At 31.7% G+C, this 17,237-nt stretch overlaps 3 protein-coding genes and 1 long non-coding RNA gene across 5 annotated transcripts; 2 read left to right on the forward strand and 2 right to left on the reverse strand.

Moving 5' to 3' along the window:
• Positions 1–305: 305 nt before the first annotated feature.
• On the reverse strand, positions 306–6,935 carry LOC112638648. The gene is made up of 4 exons (XM_025410726.1): positions 6,791–6,935; positions 6,145–6,461; positions 4,299–4,439; positions 306–572 (listed from the first exon to the last, which is right to left on the reverse strand). The coding sequence occupies exons 1-4, from the start codon at positions 6,933–6,935 to the stop codon at positions 306–308; spliced, it is 870 nt and encodes a 289-aa protein (XP_025266511.1).
• A 2,601-nt stretch (positions 6,936–9,536) lies between these two features.
• Positions 9,537–12,086, forward strand: LOC112638655. 2 transcript variants are annotated; one of them, XM_025410735.1, is made up of 6 exons: positions 9,537–9,683; positions 9,767–10,026; positions 10,107–11,052; positions 11,135–11,324; positions 11,459–11,652; positions 11,734–12,086. In XM_025410735.1, the coding sequence occupies exons 3-6, from the start codon at positions 10,800–10,802 to the stop codon at positions 12,054–12,056; spliced, it is 960 nt and encodes a 319-aa protein (XP_025266520.1). In that variant the 5' UTR covers positions 9,537–9,683; positions 9,767–10,026; positions 10,107–10,799; the 3' UTR covers positions 12,057–12,086. The 2 variants fall into 2 exon arrangements, with proteins under 2 accessions (XP_025266520.1, XP_025266519.1); XM_025410734.1 differs by having other exon boundaries at positions 9,537–10,026.
• A 971-nt stretch (positions 12,087–13,057) lies between these two features.
• LOC112638653 (protein ALP1-like) lies at positions 13,058–15,032 on the reverse strand. Its single transcript, XM_025410733.1, has 4 exons — positions 14,753–15,032; positions 14,246–14,691; positions 13,814–14,163; positions 13,058–13,741 (listed from the first exon to the last, which is right to left on the reverse strand). Exons 2-4 carry the CDS (start codon positions 14,566–14,568, stop codon positions 13,119–13,121), a joined length of 1,296 nt encoding a protein of 431 aa, XP_025266518.1. The 5' UTR covers positions 14,569–14,691; positions 14,753–15,032; the 3' UTR covers positions 13,058–13,118.
• A 968-nt stretch (positions 15,033–16,000) lies between these two features.
• Positions 16,001–16,865, forward strand: LOC112638664. The gene is made up of 3 exons (XR_003123112.1): positions 16,001–16,166; positions 16,381–16,426; positions 16,591–16,865. It is a non-coding gene; the product is annotated as an uncharacterized LOC112638664 (long non-coding RNA).
• Positions 16,866–17,237: the final 372 nt, after the last annotated feature.

The following is a 17,237-nucleotide window of genomic DNA, read 5'->3' on the forward strand; positions in this document are numbered from 1 at the left end:
AATTGTTCTTGCTGCAATAAAAAATAAATATTATATATTTAATAAATATAACATTACCCTCGAAAAGCGAACTCTGAAGCAGCCTCGTGTAAGGCGTCAAATATTATATATATACATATATATATATATGTATATATATATGTATATATGTATATATATCTAAAAACAATATACTTTCGTAAATATACATGAAAGCGAGACAAAGCAAAACATTCACGATTTCTTTTATTAACACTGTTGACTGCTGTTACACATGTGATATATGTGCGGCCGTCAAAATATTAATATTTATAATATAAAATGTATTAATCTTTACTTACGGTTAATACAATTGGCTCCGTGGCCGTCGGGGCCGATGCCGTGGCCGTCGGGGCTGTCGCCGTCGCCGTCGCCGTCGTCGGGGCCGATGCCGTGGCCGTCGGGGCCGATGTCGTGGCCATCGGGGCCGATGTCGGGGCTGTCGCCGTCGCCGTCGCCACCGTGGTCGCCGTGGTCATCGGGCCTGTTGCCGTGGCCATCGCCACCGTGGACACCGTGGCCGCCGCGGTCATCATCGTCGCCATCATTGTATGCTGTAACAATTCAATATTAACAAAGTGCATAAGCATTTATGTATTTAAAATGACATATATAATGAGTAATTATATATATGATATTCACTAAACTCGCCGTCCTTCCTTGTCCTTCGTCCTGTACTTCCAGGCAACGAATCGTGAATCCGATCGCCCATAGTGGTATCAGATTCGAGATGCTATCCGCTACGCACACAAGGAAAGAGCCGTATACGTGTGCGCTCGGTCAACTTTGGGCAATAGAAGAGCGCAGACAAAGAAAGAGTCAGCGAATTATTGTTTGCGCCCTTCTATTGTCCGAAGTTAATCGAGCGCACACGTACACGGTTCTTTCCTTGTGTGCATAGCCGAAAACGCCGATCGCATAAATGTTGATGGCAAGCAAAACACAAAGGCTGCGTTCCTTTTGGACGCTTACACGCTTAAAGCGCTTATAAAGATTGCTTACGCTGTTCCCTTTGAAGTTATAAGCGCTTATAAAAGCATTTATGATGTCACTGTGATGTCATAACTCGTGCTCACAAAAGCTTATCTCATCGAAGTAGGGCAGTAAAAGCGTGAGCGCTTATAGCACATAAGCATTGAAACGGAACGCACGTGTTCTGTGTAAATAAGAAAAATGGACCGAAGATATCAGTTGATATTGAAGATGGTGGAAACCAACAAAATTTATACAATATTAGTAACAGTAGAAGAAGCCAAACGTTTAGAAACTGGTAAGATTATCATTAATATTTATATTATTCAAAATTTATATTATGTATTAATATAATAAAGTGGAATGAAGTTATGTAGACTTTTCTTTTGAAATGTGATTTAAACTGTATATCAGTATATGATGGTAAAATATTTTCTACGTAATCCTTTAATCGTAATATAGGATTTTTAATGCGATGTTTATTAAGAATTATAAAAATATTTTCTAATAATTCTGTATTGCTTGGAGAATCTTCATCTTCAAACAATATTTCAAAAATTTTGCAATTAATGAGCATAAAATGACAATTTCTTTTTCGTCCATTTTTAAACATTCGTACTGCTCACACTGCTCACGCATCCAAACGGAACGACCTTTTGTTTGCAATTTTAAGCGCTTAAGCAGCAAATGGAACGGTTGAAAATAGCGCTTATAAGCGTGAGCGCTTATAGCGCGTGAGCGTTCAAATGGAACGTACCCAAAGATAGTCAAATGATTTCTTTACAATATAGCGATTTGATAGAACGCGCACATGTACGCGCGTTCTATCAAATCGCTATATTGTAAAGTTATAGACAATGATAATCACATTTTATTCTTTAGTCTTAATATTGCATAAAATACAAATTGTAAATTATTTGTATAATTAATGTATAACCTAAAATATATAATAAATTATATATTTGTTGTTATCAAAAATGTTCCAATTTTTGTACAATTTAATACAACATTTTCTTAAAGGAATTTATATAATAAAAAACTTTTATTTGACTTTATCTAATTGTAAGATTTATCTGACAATAAATCTAGTACATTTTAAGTATACAAGATTTTAGTATATAAAAAAAACAATTCTACTTACATCTTGCATGAGTCTTGCAACGAGTGAGACAGTCTTCCAATTCATATTTGTGTGTACAGTTATAAATGTATTACATATATATTAAATGTAAGAAGCATGTAGTATCTCGCTTTTTTAACAACAGTCTACGTTATTATATGAAGAGTGTGTTAATTTTTTCTTTTTCTTTATTTAATAAATTTTTTTTAAATTTTTCTATTACTTTTCGAACATAAATTATATTGTTTAACGAAAACTAATGTTTCACAAATATTTTAATATATTATAATTATCTCATTGAGATACAAAGACAGTTATATATATATGATACATCCATGTTAAAAAAATATTAATGTGCTATATATGATGTTTAAACTGAGAAAAGATTTGTAGTAATTTAATATATGTGTCGATTAAGATAAAATATTATGGAAATAAGGAAAATATAGAACAAATATTTGGAATAAGGACAGATTAGGTTGTAAATAAATAATACTAATATCTGGCTTCGCCAATAAGTAATTATATATTAATATAATTATACCAGAATGAAAAACAAATTGACTAATAAATAGAAGTATACATATGTTATTCGCGAAACCAGGTAGTAGCTTCATTTCAAATAACATGTATAATGTTTTTTATTTAGATTTTTATACATAAAAATTTTAATGTTTAATTGTAATTAAACATATCTGTACATAACACATGTAAGTGACTTTTTTTGCAATATCACTCTAAGTTTAAGATAATCCCTTATAGTAAGCTATCTCTTCTGTGTACTAATTTTAGTCTCCATGATTATTTAATAATTTTATCCATATTTCTTATTGTATGTAACATAGAACGTGTATTTAAATTCGAAGTTTAGAAAAAAAAATTTATTTCTCGTTGACATTATTAAGCATGACGTAAAGATTGCATTCACAGTTAAAAAAATTGCATAAATGAAAGACTAGCAAATCTTATCACGGGGAAATCTATATGTAGATTTCCTTGAAGTGTATAAGTGTGTATGTTACGTCTTTTTTTCTGTAATTATATATTTATACTAATTGTATTTTTATAAACATCTCTTTTGATTGTGATTTATTCAAAATCACTGTTTTATATTTTTATGTGATTTGTTATATATTTGTTATATCTGCACGATATTCATTTACATCTTTCCCTTTAATTATATATAAATATTTATATATGAATACCGTGTGCCAACGAGTAATGAGATAAACATAAATGCATTTCTTTAAAATATTTATATTATTCGTATCTTAGGATATCATTAATAGTATTTAACATTTAAATATGATTTCCCAATTTCATGGCATGCTCGCATTATAACTTTTTGTTTTATTTTTTTGTCTTTTCGTGATAGATTTGCTAGTCTCAGATATTTATGCAATAATTTTAACTGTGATTGCGATTTTCCATGACATTGGGAATTGCATATTTCTTTTTCCCGTTATTGAACAGAAAATGTCAGTAAATTAAAAATCAGTTTTAAATTAATTAGTACAACAATCTTTAAAATATATTTAATGATTTTTAAGATACTAATAATATAAAAAAATGAAGGAAATATTTTCGTACTTTTATGTAAGTTACAATAAAAATTTAAAGTACGTTCTATGTTACTTATTTTCTTTATTTTATAATATTGTAATCTTTTTATAAAACTTTACTTATTTGACAAGTTTTTTATTTTTCTTTTAAATGTATTCACTGCCTTCGCAGCGTGATTATTGTATCGCGTACGGGAATATATTTTAACTGTCATTAAAAATTTTAACGCTTGCATGCGGTGATTGTAACACTTATCATTTATATCAAACCATCCGGCATGCATTTTATTCGTTGCATACATACCTTCATTCGTAATCTTCTCAAGAATCTGTGTGGATGCCCAATGATGTTACCATGTACGATTGAAGCTCATCAACTGTGTTTTAATTATATTTATAAAGAGGCTTGTTGGTCGAGTTAATTTTGTAATTGTTGGAGCATTCTCGTCTACGTTGGGATATTCACGGTATTCAATGTATCTTTCATTTGGCGTTGCGTCCTCCATTGGCGTTTTTAACATTGTTGTACAACAATTCTCACAATTATTTTTCTCAATACATCGTCGTGCGACATACCCTGCAAAATATGTTATTGCATTATCATCATAATTATTAAGTATACTTACATTATTTATGTCCACATCATATTCCTCAAGAATGTCTGAATGTTTGTCAAGTAATTCTGTTACTAAATCGGCATCATCAACATCGTTTTCAACATCATCAACAGCAACAACATTATTTGCACTCATACAATTTTCAACTGTCTTAATAATTTGATTCGGTTTATTAATGAGAGCTTCACTTTCAGATCATTGCACATTGCCTTTATCGCTTGTCTGAATGTATCCAGTGGATAATATATGTCTAATTGATAGTCGGATCATTCTTGCAGTTGGATTTAGATTAAATCCTCCTCGTTGCTGAAGTTTTGAAAATAAATGTTCCACTGAATCCTGGTTGCATAAACCTGTTGCAAGTTCAAATTCTTCATTTTTACTTGCAAGTTCTTTATACAAAGCAAGAATTGCTTGTGTCGTAATGATAAAACCTTTGAAACAAGGATTGAACTTGATATATTCTGTCCGAAAATTTTAACCATCCTGAACACCACTGCACAAAGTTTGATAACAGATCTTCAATATCTGGATTTTTCCTTGATAATGATCGTTTTCCGCCGAATGTGACATTAAAACTGTAGGAGTTGCAAGCATCAATTACGCTGTTCATATGCTCTGCAAAATCAGCTGTCGCTTCCCATGTATTTGAATTTAATTCTTTTGAGTCACCGGCTATTTTAATTGCACATGCGAATGTATGGCTAAATAATTGAAACGCTCTTTTTACATTCATTGCTTCAAAACAATTTGGATGAATATGTGCCCTTGAAATATGGGACAATAAATTAGAGCCTCCTTTTGTCGCATTATCAATACTCTAGTTTTCACAAAATCAGAATATTATTTCTCCTTTGCAATATATATTGTCATGTGTTCTAAGAAAACTCGCTAATCTTTTTACTAGATGCGGAAAATCGTATGAAGTATAATATTTTTTATTATTATATATAAAATATGGATTTTCTACATCAACGCCTAGTTGATTATAAGTGACTTGATTATTTGTACCTTGATCACATGTCAAAAGTTTCACATTCGCACCTGTGTCATTCAATTTATCTAGACACATCTCAACTAAGTGAATTATTTCATGTGATTTCATACATTTACCTGGAAGAAAATATGCCAATGGTTGTCGCCATGGATGACGTGCATTTAAGCTATCAAGGCAAAAGACAAAACGCACTTCGTTCTTTCTGTTTCTTTCTGCCCAAAGGTCCTAGATCAACAAGACTTTCTATTTCGTCTAATTTTGAGGAATATTCATAGCTTTTAATAGACATCTCGTCCCATTTCAAGGCACACACTCTTTCTTCTTCAGGAATTTGTGCAATTTTTTCTTTCAATTTTTGAAATATAATATCACAAAATCCTGGTTTTATATTATATTCTTCTACCCATCTTCTAATTGTTCTTTGTCCAGGGAAATTGCAACCTGCTTTCTTCAAAATGCTGACGCTGAATAATAATATAATTGTTTTGAAAGTATTTTCTCTTCCTCAGTATATCGTGTACGTGGTGTATGCAGTTGTAAATGTATCATGGTCTTTGCTATAGGATGCAGTTCTTGTGCATTTATTAAATTTTTTAGCTCTTTTTTCTTTTCTTTCTTTTTATTTGAATTTTTACACTTACATGTTTGTGCCATCCTTTGAATTCGAAATTCTAAGCGCTTAATTTTTTGCCGCAAATTCAAATTCTCAATTTTCAATGCTTTGTTTTTTGCTTTTAGATCACTTTTTTCTTTATTATTTCTTGCAATGCTATCATCTTTGCATTCAACATTTCTTTCATTGCTTTTACATTCAATATCTTAATGTATGAGTGGTTCCAAATGCATCCATTTCATTACGTTTTCTTTTTCAGATATTTCGAAATTTAAAGCTGCAGGCCTGTATGTCTGTAGAGTACACTCTTCAGATATTTGTTCCTCCATTATTAGATTTTCATCGTTAGGTGAAAGTGTTTCTGTAATATCTCCTTGCATTTCACCTACTTCAACATTTTCGTTTGCAGAATTTGAGCCAGCGTTTTCATACGCAATTGGTATAGCATCCTTTCTTAATCGTATTTTTGTTGCGTTTGTAAATGATGTCATAACGAAATGATCTTCACATATTCCTAATTTTCTAAGGGTATTGGCAGACAATTTTTCCAACTTTGTATTTCCTGTAATAAAAATATAACTCATTATGAAAATTATGATTACATGCTTACTTCAAGCTGACATAGCAATTGATATACCGAGTGTTTGGTAAAAAAAATTTTCTATGTCAGGCGTGTCAGTTATAATCAATTCGATAAAGCGCTACTTCGTAATAGCGCATAGCAGTGCACGTAAGATGTCTGCTAGTCACGGCGCTGACTCGAGTTTGAATCTCACTGTCGTTTTTTTTTATTTTATGAAATAATAAAATAACAAATAATATGTATTGAATTTGGGAACAGAAAAGACAAAAAATTAATAAAATAATGACAATTATTGCACAAAAACATACCTGTATTGCGTATCCATGTATTGCATCTTGTATCCTTCTGCATTGGAAATCGGAATAGCCGTTTCCCATGCAAAAATCTCTCATTCTTACACTCTTTGTACACGCACTTATCATAATAACTATCTACAGGGCACTGACTCGACATAATGATTGTTTATTAAAATGCAAAACAAAAAAATATAAAAATAAAATTAAAAAAACTTAAAAGTAAAAATAAAAGAGAAATACAACACGTGATAAAATAAAAAATAAAAATAAAAAATAAAAAATTACACAACTGACACAATAAAAGCATACACGCACGTACGTGTACACGAAGAAATATTTACAAATAATGTGTCGTATTCTATAAAAGAAACGATAACACGTGTTGCAAAATACACAGATCTCATAGATCGTTAAAAAAATATAAATTTATAACAATAGAAGAGATCTGGTATGCACAGATAATGAAGCACCGCAGAATCGAACGTCACTTGTAAAGCTCGCTACGCTGACTGATTATTTCCATTGTGTTGTCGCGCATTACTTGTTTCATAGCCGCGCTTGTCAAATAGCCGCGAAATCACGACAATGAAACGTAATTCTTTTACATGAGCCAGGATGATATTTATCATAAAAACATGAAAAACATAATGTAATACAATATCTAGCGCATTGGATGCTGTATTGTGCCGTATATGTGTGAGTAATCTTATTGAAACTTTATTTTTTTACAAGAAAACTGTTCACAGCATTCGATATATTAGATGTTGTATTACATTATGTTTTTCATGTCTAACACTAATACGTAAATGCATCAAAGTAAGATATCATTCGCATAATCGATATGTATATTTTTCAAATTAATTATTTAAAAAATATATAAAATAAAACATTAATAATATAAGAGTTGCAAGCATTTATAAAATACAGATATAATTACAATTAGTTATAAAGGGCTTGTAGAGCGAGAAAATAAGTATATTACAAAAGTTTAATTATGTCATGATGTACATCAAAATAAGTTTATGTCGACGGTGACATTACAATAATACAGAAAAGATCAAAATATAGGTACGTTAAAGGCGAACGTTTCGATCGATTTTTCGATCCTCTTCAGCGCAAAAATATAATAATACATGAACAGCGAGTGAAATAAACGGAAAAAGAGTTAAAAATATGACCAAATAAAACGCATTAAATATGGTTGTCTGATAACGGCGCAATAAAATAATCGTCAATAAATAAAAATGAAAGCTAAACAAAATTACAAGTTAAAAAATTATGGTCAAAAGCACGCATTAATAAAAACAAAACGAAAACGGAAAAACTTTGTTAAAATTAATTGCAGAGACACACTGAAACCATGTGGGCCCCACAGATATAATTATTTTAAATAAAAAGAAAAGGTTTTATTAAAAAACATTTTTAATAAATGTCTTTATAATAAATAAATAAATTTTTTTCTATGTATTGGGCGCTCGAAGTCGTCTCGAAATCCTATTCGAATTATATAAAATATAGCGCGTGAAAGATGAGACGGGGCTGACAAGGGATGGAAGGAGATTTGAGCTTTGCGATAGAAAATCACCGCTCGTCTCATGTCTATCGTCGCGTGATCTGCCATCATTGGTGAGACAAAAGCAGAACGATAGATTATTGGTTCTTGTCTAACTCTCATGTCCATCTCATGTGAATAGTTCGGATATGAACCATAGCTTGGACATGAACCATAGCTCAGACACGAACCATGTATTATTATCGACTGTAATGGATGTAGTTGACGTTCACTTTGTCAGGGGACGCATTAGGACAATATGCTCGTTAAAGCGAGGTGGCCGCTCTCAGGTTTCTCTCTGCTTACACCGGCTATATCTTGGGGATGCCGAGAGCGAGGATCTGACTTGTCGATAACGGAAAAATGAAGAAGCCGCGAAACTTTATGCTAGGATAAATTGATTAAATAAGATGAGATTATTTGACATATATGCGTGTGTAATAAGTATCTATTAGAATGGAATTTCAAAATTCTCTATTAATTCCATTAGTTGATCGATATCAATATCACCTGCGATATATTGATCTATGAATTCCAATAATATTTCAAGAATTTGAGCTTGCTCACTGGCTGTTAGGGTGAAAAAATCTTTATCGTCGCACGAAGGTTTCATTGGAGAGTCTGTAAATAATTCTCTATTTCACACTGGTTTTCCGGTAACTGAGATTTTAATTGAGTTATTAGATCCGCTGATTCTGAGGAAGGGTTTTCAATAATATCTTTATATTTGATAATCTCTAAGTAATAGTTATAAAAAGAGTCAAATTCTACGTTTGTAGTAATTGGTTGACAAAATTTCTGCGAAGTAAAATTTCCTGGTAAATAAAAGAGAAATTTAGCTTTGATCTTTAGAGCGGAAGAAAAACTCTTCTGTCTGATTTGACGTAATTAGGGTTTCAGTTTGATTTTAATATTTTATTTCGAATCGAGAGATATTGCGATATTCACGGGGTTATTTTACCTGCTCTATGCTTTTTCTTTTTAGATTTCAATTGTCAATTCACCATTTAAGGAATTAATTGAGGAAATTAGTGTATATTTATTTTGTTATTATTATTATCATCTGGGTTAGCGTCAGCGCAAATTATTAAATTATGCAATTAATTCTTGTGATTTTAAGTTCAACTGAAACGTCAATAAATTATAAGGATATGGATGTCTCCGGCATGACAATGGATGCCCGGAGACGACGGGACTTTAGGGCGGAATAACGTTATGATAACGGAGCATAGGGAAATTAGAATGCATCCGGCATGACAGAGGATGCCCGGAAGCGACGGAAAAATAGGGGAAAGAGCAAGAAGATTTTCGGACGGCACCGCGAAGATGCTGTATCCCTGTATAAGAAAAGACGTTTGTGTTGATGACAGTAGATTATATAAATTCAAATTTCGTTTAATACATTCCGTGAAGCGTCGGTTAATGAATTAATTTAGGAAATTGGATGCCTCCTGGCATGACAGTGGATGCCCGGAGACGATGGAAATCTGGGGTTGGCTAGAGCTGGTAATGAATTTTTTTGGAATAAAAATGGGAGAGTGCGGACGTCCCCGGCATGACAGAGGATGCCTGGAGAGATCTTAAGGGAAAGGGGCACCCGACGCTTAATGGATGAGAGTTGTATTATGGATTTTAATTGATAATTACCCTGACGCTTGCCAGAATAAATGATAAGTTATTGCAATCTTTATGTTGAGTAAGAAAAGGAATACTATCAGCGGCGTGCTAGTACTTGACAGTATTGTTATTTATTTAATTCTTGATATCTTGTTTCAGGAAATGTGGTGAATGCAAGGAAGGTGAATATTATTTCACGAACAATTGAGTTGGAAACGCGAGAATAAAATAAGAATGTGAAGGAATCTGGTACTTATCACTCAGAAGTTGATTTCTGCTGATCTTGGTCGCCTTCGTATACACAAGGTCTGGGTTTTTCCAAAAATTGACACGGTAGATATGCACAATTATAATTTTTTTATTTGAATTTGACCGAATGATATAGCAAATTGATACAAAAGTAATAGTTTAATTATAATGATTAACGAATGGCAAGAATATAAAAGTAATAGCGACGAAATGACACTGACAAAAGCGACTGACAGTAAGTATTTTCTACTGACTAATTATTACTACTGTGCTCTTATGCGGGGTCTACAATGCGAGTCTTAAGAGTCTTAAGAGTCGCAAGAGCCGTCGTAGCACGGTCGTAGCACAGTCGTAGCATGGTCGTATTCGTAGTCGTTCGAATTGGTTCAATTCCTATTCCAACGACTACGACCACACCATATGTTGCTGCGACTGACCAATGAGAAAAGAATATTGTTAGGATTAAGTTAGATTAGGGTTAGGACATTACACACTGTACGCATTTCATTTCAACTAGCGAGAAAATAGCCCAAAGAGAGAGAAGAAGAAAGGAAAAAGATTATAAATTAACATTTTCATAATCATAGTTTGTGTGTTTTAAATATGGATTATAACGAATATGAATATTTGGAGTCGGAAAATGAAGAGGAAAACGAAGAGGAAAACGAAGAAAATTCAAACCAAATAGCAACCACCGTCTTGGAAGATAATAAAATTCAAGATGACTTGGATTTAATTGCGCTTGTTGAAGGCAACCCTAAACTTTATGCTAAAGGAAAAATTGGATATAAAAATGTACAAGAAAAAGAAATGACATGGATGTCTATTGACAAAGCCCTAAAACATCCGCTAAGTGGTAAGTGCTAGTTGTTTATGTATAGGTTATACGTAAAATCATGTGTCAATGTCTGTAAACACATTCTATGATTTTTCTACAGGACCAGATGCAAAGCAGAGATGGGATACGCTGCGAAATCTCTATAGTCGCGCAAGGCGACAAATATCGACATTAACAGAACAACAAGGGCGGTCAGGTTCAGGGAGAGATAATGTGTCATATGAAAACTTATTAACACCACAAAGCATGGCTATTCATCGTTTTATGAGTCATCTGTATATTCCACGAAAGTAAATACTGATATTTTGACATTTATTTAATACTTCGATTTATTTAATTAACTTTATTTATTTCATTCACATTAAATTCCTTATTTATACTTGTACAACTGTTTTTTTATTAATTCAGGAAAATTATATTGCAGGACATTCTCCAATTATACCAAATTCACGTGTCCTTCACCTGCTTCTGGAAAAAGTTTTCTTCCCAGGCCTCTCTCCAAATCGTCAATGAGAAAACATCCACGACTACATATTTCAGATTCAGAAGAATCGATAACATTAAATTCGCCAGGGTCTTCCGTTTGTAAAGAAAACGTTCCTGCCAACAGTTTTAAAAGTGAGTGATCAAATTATTTCTTTTTCAGAGAAAATTCAATTTCTGATTATGAAAAAATGCACTTCTTATATCTGTAAAAAGTTTCAGAGAATAAGTTTAATAAGAGTATTGGTGGTGATGAAATAAGTGATTGCTCACTCACAGTACCTAAATCGGATATTAAAAAAAGAAAGAAAACTAATGTTGATAATATAGATTCTGTAATTAAAGAATCATCTCAAACAATAGCTGCAGCTTGCTCAGCTTTGCCAACATTCCTGAATGCAACTTCCAAAGCAGACACAGAAGAAGATAAATATTTTATGTCATTCTTGTTACATGGATTAAAATGTGTGCCTGAACAACAAAAAATAAGATGCGTGATCAAAATGTTAGAGGTATTAGAATCATTTCAACAATATTGAATAACAAGACTATGTAATCAAACAGAAAAATTAATCACAGCTACTAGTTTATTCGCTAAAATAAGTTTTCATAAATCTTTATAAGTTTTCATTCATTTTTTTTTTTGAAAAAAACGTGGTACAAATATATTTTGTTATTGTTTTGGAGTTTTATATAAAATATTAAGTGTTAAGTTACAAAATTGCAATTTCAAATTGCAATTTTACTAAAAGATTATTTCTGAAAAGTATTTTTCTCATATTGACTGTGATTTTATTTCTTTACTAATTATATTTTACATTATTTTAAATAGTTTATAGTATGTCACAATATTTTAATTTTAATAGTGATTAACATTGGATACGTTCAGTAGAGAAAGCAGCTTTGCAACTGTGGTAAAATTCGTAAATCTTGGCGTGTGCTCTTAATTTTAACTGAATCTAAGAGTATTCGCCAATCAGAATTTTACAACAGTTGCAAAGCTGCTTTTTCTGCTGAACGCAGCCATTAATAAAAGTCATTGGACATGTACGTCGAAACGGCTAACATATTTGATGAGCGATTGAATGTGATTGATTGGATCTACAAAAAAGAACCAATTACATTCAATCACTCAGCGAGCTGCTTTGCCATCTAAAACATATCTCATTTTCTATTGTCTCAGTATACAAAACATGTATAATTTGCCAAATATGTGGATACAAATAAACTGAGTATTCATAATTTAGTATTTAGTCAACGACTTCTTCGAAAGCGAATCAAAATTTTTCACAAATGTGACAAGAGTATAATTTAATTAAGCAAAGTTGCGTAGCTCAATATATAACTAGTGTTAAGATGTTCTTCAGATATAGTATAAATATTTAATATTTGAGACTGCAACAAAACAAAGAGTTTGATTTTGCAATATTAAATCTGTAAGTTAAAGAATATATTTTGTTTTATGCAATAACGTTACGTAAGAAAGCATGTGTTTCTATAGAAAAAAGTGAAGATTAAATAAAACCATATTTTACGTAAATTAGTATTTTATTTCTAAACTTCCTTGCTAACTCACATACATGTTTATACATATTGCATTGCTATGAAGAGATATTAATGTTGTAACCCCTCAATGCACAGTCAAATTGCCAGTCAACTGCTCCAATGTTTGTCATAAAATATTTTCTCAGTATGTCTCGTTGAACACTTGCAGTGTAAGCAGTTCGGTTTGAGCCAACTTGACTAATACGTACAATATGTGATCCTAATTCTTCATTGCGCCATTGCCCTGGAGTAATTATACCATTAACTTCCTGATCCACAAAATGTAGCGGATAATATTTGCGTTCATTAAAGGACATAATGTAGTTGTGCAAAACAACAAGAGCAAGCACAATTTTATGAGCAGTTTCTTCCTTGCATTGAATTGATCTTCTTAAAATTCTCCATCTAGAAGTAAGAATCCCGAAAGCATTTTCAATTGTTCGTCTTGCTCTGGACGAGCGATAATTAAAAATTCGCTGTGAATCACTGGTGAGCGATTTTCTTGGATATGGTCTCATGAGGTACGTTTTGAGAGGGAACACTTCGTCTCCCACTAAAGTACAGGGCAGCAAAGTTGTTGTACCAGGCAATAATTTTGGAGCTGGGATGTCTACTGTACCAGATTCCAAACTTCGACCAAGATTACTGTTCGCCCATACTCCACCATCGCTATTAGAACCTGCAAAACACAATTCAATTAACTGTTGTATTCAGTACATAAGAAGAGATTCATATTATAAATATATATTACCATAGTCACCGACATCAACCCAGATAAATTTATAATTGGCATCACAAATTGCCATCAATATAAAGCTAAAAAATCCTTTGTAGTTATAATTTAAAGAATGACTGTTCGGTGGAGCTTGAATAGTGATGTGTTTCCCGTCTAGTGCGCCTATACAATTAGGAAAATTCCACTTGTTCCAAAATCCATCAATTATCATTTCCCATATCTCTTTCGAAGGTTTGGGTAAATATTGCTCATGAAGAGCTTGCCAAATTGCATCGCAAGTTTCATATATAATTTTATATATAGTTGATTTGCCAATTCGGAAATCCCATGCTTTTGACTTGGCACTGTCACCATGAGCAAGGAATCTAGAACAATAAAAAAGGATACTATTTAATAATATAAGCTAAATTATCTAAAAAAGAAAACGATAACATTTCATTTACTTACAAGAGAGTAACAGCTACTCGTTCATTTACTGAAATAGGTTCTCGTAAACTTCTTTTTGTGAGCAGAGGTCTGACAAGATTACATAAATGATCATATTGAGAAGGTATCATTCGTGTCATATTAAAAAATTCTTCATGATCTGTTTCATATGCTTCTTTAAATTGTTTATTGAAATATCCCAAATCGTTTCGAGTTCGGTTGATAGGTCTTATCCACCATCTCCTTTTATAGCGTCTCTTTCTTAAATATATCGATGTCACATGCAAATATGCACCAGATAATAATAATATAGTAAAAATTACACGCAATTGCAAGCAATTCATATTTAAAAACTTTATGGACAGCCTCTCACTATCAGAACGCCTATGGACCTATGGATAACCTCTCACTAGCAGAACGTTGTTTTCTGGGGTGCGTTCCAATACCCTACCTTGGTTACTAAAAAGCTATAATTTACGTTACGTATATTATAGATTTTAGTAACCAAGGTAGGGTATTGGAACGCACCTCTGATTGGTTGTTAGCGATTTGCGAAAAGCTATTGTAGACAAGCATCATGACATTGCGACTCTGCGACTCTACGACTGTACGACTCTGCGACTCTACGACTCTGCATTGTAGACCCCGCTTTATTATTACTACTGTTCGCTCGCGCCCGAAATCCGGGGTTTATATACTAGTAATTCCTTTGTTCCTTGCATGATCTTTTGCATGATCTTTGAAAGGAATTCTCGAGTAAGATGATCTCTTCATCGGACCACGTCGTACTCGGAAGCACCACCGAATTTCTTATTGATTGTTTAGACATAGATATCTTTTTCATAGAAGCGCGGCGGTGATCAAAGAGTAATGCGTGAATTTCATCGGAGGTGTCGGTCGACATCTCTGAAAAATCGATGTTTGACATATTTATGACTTCCTCTTTGATTACTTCACGCAAAAGTTATGCGCTCTTAATTTTAATATTAATATCTAACGCTATCGGTATTAGGATTATAGAGTCATTATATATATAACTTCTCTTATATTTTAGAAAAGATTTAGAAATATAGCTCAATTTAGGTAGAATAATCGAATTTAAATTACAGCATATAAAGGAAATTATTTACACTGGTAAATTCATAATGAGTTTTAAATAAAGCATTTCAAAGAGTTGAAATAATTTGGTAGTTATTCATTTAAAATTAATCCAATAATTCCTTTGAAATACCTTATTTACTTAAATTATTTATTTCGGTTGCATTCATTTAAATCTAAATTTTAAATTTAACATATATAAAAAAAACATATATAAAATATATATCGATTAAGGACTACATAATTAATTAGCAGGTTAAATAACTATGTATAATAGGAACGGTAAGCAAGTGTTATAATCAATATTTTGAATGTTAGAATTCATATATGCGTATATTAAAGTTAAAATTAATGATAATAATGAATAAAATTGAATTATAATTAATAAAATTGAATATTCGTTCTTACCCCATGGTTATACTAAAGAAACAAGATGGGTAAGTGAATAATAACTAAATCTAGTAATTTTTAAAATGGCGGGACGTCACAACAGCACGCTACGGCAGTGCTGTGAGAGAACAATCGACATCATTGATTTTATCGTCATTTCCTGCTGCAACTACTGCGGCTGGTGAGGCAGTGGGGATTGCCCGATTAGACACAGTACGATTAGACACAGCCAATTATATTGACCGATGCCTAGGGTAACCAGCACGATCAAACACGATTAGTCAATCAAAGCCAGTTGTGTCCAATCGTACTATGTCTAATCGGAGGTGTCTCGAGGCAGTTACAATATTTAAGATGACGGAAACCATGGAGAAGTTCACTCTCATCGATGCAAAAAATAACGAAGAATATAAAATTTTATTATCGATTACAGATGCTGCAAGAGCAAAAAATGGTAAATTTACAACTTTTGTAATATATGCATTCATTTTACAAATATTTCGGAATAGAAATTAATACATAACCTATTTGCTTATAGTTTGAGTTAATTTATCTATTATTCTCGAATGCCCAAATAGTGTCATTATCATTATTTATTATAATATACATATTATATTATTATTTACTATAACATTCATATTATACTATTTTATTTTGTAATTTTTCAGATAATGAATTTGCTTATTCATTATTGCGTCAAGCAAAAAAATAAAGGTACGCATATGGAATTGCAAAATGCCATACAAACAGATAATCAACAGATATCAAACAAACAAATTATTTTAATGTTTAATTTATTAATTTAACTATTTAAAATTGTCCATAAAAAATGGACAATTTCAAATAGTCAAATTAATAAACTATATATTTTATTTTAGAAGATACATTTACAGATACAGATGCAAGATATGATGAAGTGAGACATGATGAAACAGAGGCAATTCAAATCTGATGATACTGCAAACTGCAGTACTGAAATCGATACAAAAGGTAAAAAAATTAAAAAAATAATTTTCAAACGAAAGAACATGTATTATATTTATGTATTATATGTTATATACATGTATTATATGTATTATATTTTATCTGTTTAACATTATATTCTATATCTGTTTAACATTTTATATTCTATTTTTGTCTGTTTACAACATATATGGACACGAGCTGAAAATGGTCTTCTACTATCTAGCCATGTAATAAATGTGTTAAGATGTGAATATAATACATTCACAACTTTCTGAACACATCTCCAAGCTGTTGCTTTTCCTACATCGAATCGATTAGCAACGTATCTAAAATTAATAATAGAATAGAATTAATAAGTAAATATTAAATATTATGTATTTATTACATCTTGTTATATACTTTATTAAATATAATGTCTTTAAAACATATATATAATGTCTTTAAAACATCTTATGTTCTGATTTTGGTCATTGGTACTATCTTTTTATCTAAAATTAAACTTACCTGTATGAATTAGGAGTTGCCATCATCCATATTGTTAATAATAATGTTTTTTCTG

The sequence above is a fragment of the Camponotus floridanus genome, unplaced genomic scaffold (assembly GCF_003227725.1).
Source record: "Camponotus floridanus strain SB8 unplaced genomic scaffold, Cflo_v7.5 scaffold34, whole genome shotgun sequence".
NCBI lineage: Eukaryota > Metazoa > Arthropoda > Insecta > Hymenoptera > Formicidae > Camponotus > Camponotus floridanus.

Bases quoted from the DNA above. Each gene is read 5' to 3' on its own strand.
- LOC112638655 (XM_025410734.1), top strand. From the start codon at position 10,800: ATGGATTATAACGAATATGAATATTTGGAGTCGGAAAATGAAGAGGAA. The intron at 11,325-11,458 runs GTAAATACTGAT...ATTATATTGCAG, and splicing joins CATCTGTATATTCCACGAAA to GACATTCTCCAATTATACCA. The intron at 11,653-11,733 runs GTGAGTGATCAA...ATCTGTAAAAAG, and splicing joins TCCTGCCAACAGTTTTAAAA to TTTCAGAGAATAAGTTTAAT.
- LOC112638648 (XM_025410726.1), bottom strand. From the start codon at position 6,935: ATGTCGAGTCAGTGCCCTGTAGATAGTTATTATGATAAGTGCGTGTAC. The intron at 6,462-6,790 runs GTATGTTTTTGT...TTTTTATTACAG, and splicing joins TACATGGATACGCAATACAG to GAAATACAAAGTTGGAAAAA. The intron at 4,440-6,144 runs GTAATGAAATGG...CAAATTATTAAG, and splicing joins AAATATCTGAAAAAGAAAAC to ACAGTTGAAAATTGTATGAG.
- LOC112638653 (XM_025410733.1), bottom strand. From the start codon at position 14,568: ATGAATTGCTTGCAATTGCGTGTAATTTTTACTATATTATTATTATCT. The intron at 14,164-14,245 runs GTAAGTAAATGA...TTATTGTTCTAG, and splicing joins CGAGTAGCTGTTACTCTCTT to ATTCCTTGCTCATGGTGACA. The intron at 13,742-13,813 runs GTAATATATATT...TGTGTTTTGCAG, and splicing joins GGTTGATGTCGGTGACTATG to GTTCTAATAGCGATGGTGGA.